Here is a 4,168-nt window from a genome sequence, read left to right on the forward strand (position 1 = left end):
TATTTGACAACGTATATATCTTGAATCATATAATAGGAAATGAGATAAAAAAGAGGGGTAGCAAGATATATGCATTTTTTGTAGACCTGAAGGCGGCTTTTGATAATGTGGAAAGAGACTTACTGTGGGAATACTTGAGAAAGAAAGGGATAAATGAGCATCTGGTAACAAAAATAGAAGAGATATATGAAGAGACGATAAGTAGAGTGAGAGTGGATGGAAGAGTGAGTGAATGTTTCAAGACGTATAAGGGAGTAAGACAAGGTTGTCCACTAAGCCCCAGCCTGTTTGCAGCGTTTATAGGAGATATAGAGGAGATGTTCAGGAAGGGGCAGGCAGGGGGGGTCGTGGTGGGCAAAGAAAAAGTGTGGTCTTTGGCATACGCGGATGATTTGGTGGTGCTAGCGAGAGAGGAGAAAGGTATGAAAGAAATGTTGGGAAACATGGAGAAATATATGAGGAGGAAAAAGTTGACGGTGAATGTAGAGAAATCCAAGATGATGGTGTTTAGAAACGGGGGTGGTAGGAGAAAAATAAATGAGTGGAGATGGGAAAAGGATAAAATTGAAGAAGTGAAAGAATTTAAGTATTTAGGTTATGTGATGAATGAAAGAAACACAGCAGCAGCACATGTGAGAGAGTTAGTGAAAAAAGCGAATAAGATAATAGGAGCGGTATGGGGGATAGGAGAGAGAAAATTTGGACATGACTTTAGAAGGAGAATAATGATGTTTGATAGTCTGGTGAAAAGCGTGATGATGTATGGAGCGGAAATATGGGGATGGAGAGAGCAAGAAGGGTTGGAAGGGGTGCAAGGAAAATATTTGAAATGGGTGCTAGAAGTAGATAGAGAGACACCGGGCTATATAGTGATGGAGGAAACAAAAAGGGATGGAATAAGAATAGAAGCAGGAAAGAGAGCAATAAGATTTGAGGAGAGGTTGATAAAGAGAGGAGAGTGTAGAATTTTGCAAGAGTGTCTGAAAGAAAAAAGGAAAGAAATAGGAAAAGGGGTATGGAAAGAGAGGGAGGCATATTTCGAAAGAAATGGGTACGCAGGAGCGGAGATAGAAAGAATGCGAGAGGGAGGCAGAGCAATGACAGATGAATTGGTGCAGAGAGACAGAGATGTGCAAGTGCAGGAAAGAAGAACGAGAATTAGGGAATCTAGGTACAATGGGAAGTATGAAAAAATAATAACGGAAGAACTACCAAAGTACCTAGGAAGAGAGTAGAAAGGAGAGAGTGATAATAGCAAGATTTAGGTGTGGAAATGAGGAGAGAGAGAATAAATATTGGAATGAGGATAGGATTAGAGTGTGCAGGATGTGTGGAGAAAAAAAGGAGACGATAGAACATATGTTGAATGAATGCGTAGAATTGAGAGAGAGAGAGGAAAGTAGAGAAGAAATGTTGAATGAGGACGGAAGAGGGATCGAATGGATGAAGAAGGTTGAGTGGATAAGAGGGACAATATGTGTGGAGGGATAATTGTATTTGGAAAGCTGCTAATTTGTTATTGTTTTGAATTATTGTCTTAGTTAGTTAGTTTTAGTTATTATATTATATTTTATTGTATTTTATTGAGTTAGTGGGAAATGTCGAAAATTGGATAATTTATAAACCTGTATAGGTATTAAATATACATACAACAACAAGTAATTATTGTTGTTTTTAGTTCCGTCTGTTTGAATTAATAATGAATAAAGTTAGATATTCTCTTCATTTTGTTGATTGTTGTTGACATGTCACTATGGCAATATTACCCTACAGCATAACTGTACCAGTACAGTTATGACTCACCTACCATCCAACTTTTGTGAACGTAAACCAAGGCTTACTATACTGAAACCGGTAATATTTATTTACCTACAAAATTACGTAAGCCACACATTACAAGCTTTTATCACTCTCAAAAGAAAACAACATGTTTTAGGACGGTAATTATAACTGATAAGTGATTACGGTATAATTGCGAAGACAAAGTTGCAATTGCTCGGTCGAGCAGTCTTGCATATTTTAAAGGATCCGAAAGACAAGAATCTAGAGTTACACTAATGTTCAAGACAGCTTTGTTTTCATTTATCTTTTATTTACGATATCATTCTCAAGCATATTTGAAATGACATAATGATGGTTTTTATCACACTCAAGGATGGAGTAAACATGTTAAATACAGTGTGCGCAGCTGATAATATACCAAATTGTCAAGATAAAATGCAACGTTAAAATTAGCAACTAAACGACTTTGTACTGTTTTGGTCTAATTACTCTAGATTACCCTAGACCTTTGACTTTTTTGTGATCAACTTTCTTCAGCGGTCAGTATTAAAAAATGTTCCCAACACATTCTTTCTTGGGTCGTATCAACGGTAAGTGCTACTCACCACTTACCCAAAATTCACACGCACTCGATTTCTGCAACACAGTTTTCCTCATTTTTAGATGAAACTTCTGGGAATCGAATTTGTGCCGTTGTGCATCCCGATGCACCGAAGATACGAGGTTTTGGCGGCGGCAGGCGCCTGTCTGAGTTTCGCCATCGGTGGCTTCATCGGCTTTTTCATGTGCCTCTACCTGCTCTTCACTCGCTTGTGGTGGTTAGTTCTGTTGTACTTCGCCTGGATACACCTGGACCGGCACACTTGCGAAAACGGCGGACGATCCAGCGTCTGGGTGCTGAACTGGCGATGGTGGTACCACGCGAAAAACTATTTCCCCATCGATTTGGATTGCGTCCCGGGGATCGGACTCGACGCCAAGCGCAATTACCTCTTCTGTTGCTTCCCTCACGGAGTGATACCCATGGGTCCGTTCAGCGCCCTAGCCACTCCCTGCAACAAGTTTCACAAGTTGTACCCGGAGTTCATTGTTAAAACGGCTGTTCTGCGCCAGTTATTCTTTCTGCCGTTCTTGCGAGAGTTGGCGTTGGGCATGGGGATGATTTCGTGTTCGGCTAACTCCCTCAATTACGAGTTGAGCCATCCAGAAGGGGGGCACATCGTGAGTTTGATGCCTGGTGGTGCGATGGAAGCCTACTATTCCCAACCCGGCAAGTACAGATTCGTGATAAAGAACAGAAAAGGATTTGTGAAGTTGGCCTTAAAAAATGGATCGCCTCTAGTGCCTGTTATCTCGTTTGGTGAAACCGACTTGTTCGATCAAATCGACAATCGTACTCTACACAAAATTCAGGAATTTATCAGGAAATACTTAGGGTTTGCGCCTGTGATTTTTAACGGAAGAGGATTCTTCCAGTACTCGTTTGGTATGATTCCACGGAGAAAACCAATTACTACAGTCGGTAAGATTTTGTTAGTACTCATTAGGTACCACACTAACTAGTGTTTTTCATTAGTGGGAACACCAATTGAAGTTACCAAACTGGAAAATCCTACAGAAGAGCAAATACAAGAGCTACATGACAAATTCGTACAATCATTAGTGGCTTTATTTGAGGAGTATAAACACAAGTACCTAGAGAATCCAGAAGACCAGCATTTAGAGTTGCAGTGAAATAAATAAAATCTTTCTAAAACGAATGTTTTTAGAATTCCTTATTTACAACTTTCATCCCGAATGAAAAATGTCCTTAACGAATAATGTTGTAATTTTCCTACTACGTATCTAGAAAGTTTCGTCTACTGTCCTAGCAACACACTTGTAATCGAAAGTGAAACCTATCTTGCGTGTGGTTGCTAGCTACGAAAGTAAAATACTTACGCGACTAGGAGATTCCTTACGGGACGATGAGAATTTATTTTATTTTGTGACAATTTCGATTGAGGTACCCAAATCATCAAATGGAAAACAGCAACACATTTTATAATAACATGTAGTTTAATTAGTCCAATTGAATACAACAAAATAATTATTATGATAAAAAACAATAAAGAGGGTTTTCCACATCACCTTAGAGGTACCCAATACATGCGTTGGCTCTTGTGGAGGCCTCGCCAATAGTCCTATCTCTATGTGTTTTATAAGTTTAACTATTAAATTTAAGTAATTTTCTAATTTGGTCGTTGATTAATTTTGAATAATTATTAAGAAATATATTGGCAAGTATATGACTATTTCAATATCAATATCGACTTCAATGTTTTGTTACATAAAATACATTTTTGTAATATCTAGTTGTTAAAGGTGGCTTTCCGGATTGTTTCTC

General features: G+C 38.7%; 1 protein-coding gene across 2 annotated transcripts; it reads left to right on the forward strand.

Moving 5' to 3' along the window:
- The first annotated feature begins 2,045 nt into the window (after positions 1-2,045).
- On the forward strand, positions 2,046-3,542 carry LOC138134730 (2-acylglycerol O-acyltransferase 2-like). 2 transcript variants are annotated; one of them, XM_069053190.1, is made up of 3 exons: positions 2,046-2,372; positions 2,446-3,304; positions 3,359-3,542. In XM_069053190.1, exons 2-3 carry the CDS (start codon positions 2,446-2,448, stop codon positions 3,514-3,516), a joined length of 1,017 nt encoding a protein of 338 aa, XP_068909291.1. In that variant the 5' UTR covers positions 2,046-2,372; the 3' UTR covers positions 3,517-3,542. The 2 variants fall into 2 exon arrangements, with proteins under 2 accessions (XP_068909291.1, XP_068909292.1); XM_069053191.1 differs by having other exon boundaries at positions 2,046-2,321.
- Positions 3,543-4,168: the final 626 nt, after the last annotated feature.

This window comes from Tenebrio molitor, chromosome 7 (assembly GCF_963966145.1).
Source record: "Tenebrio molitor chromosome 7, icTenMoli1.1, whole genome shotgun sequence".
Classification (NCBI taxonomy): domain Eukaryota; kingdom Metazoa; phylum Arthropoda; class Insecta; order Coleoptera; family Tenebrionidae; genus Tenebrio; species Tenebrio molitor.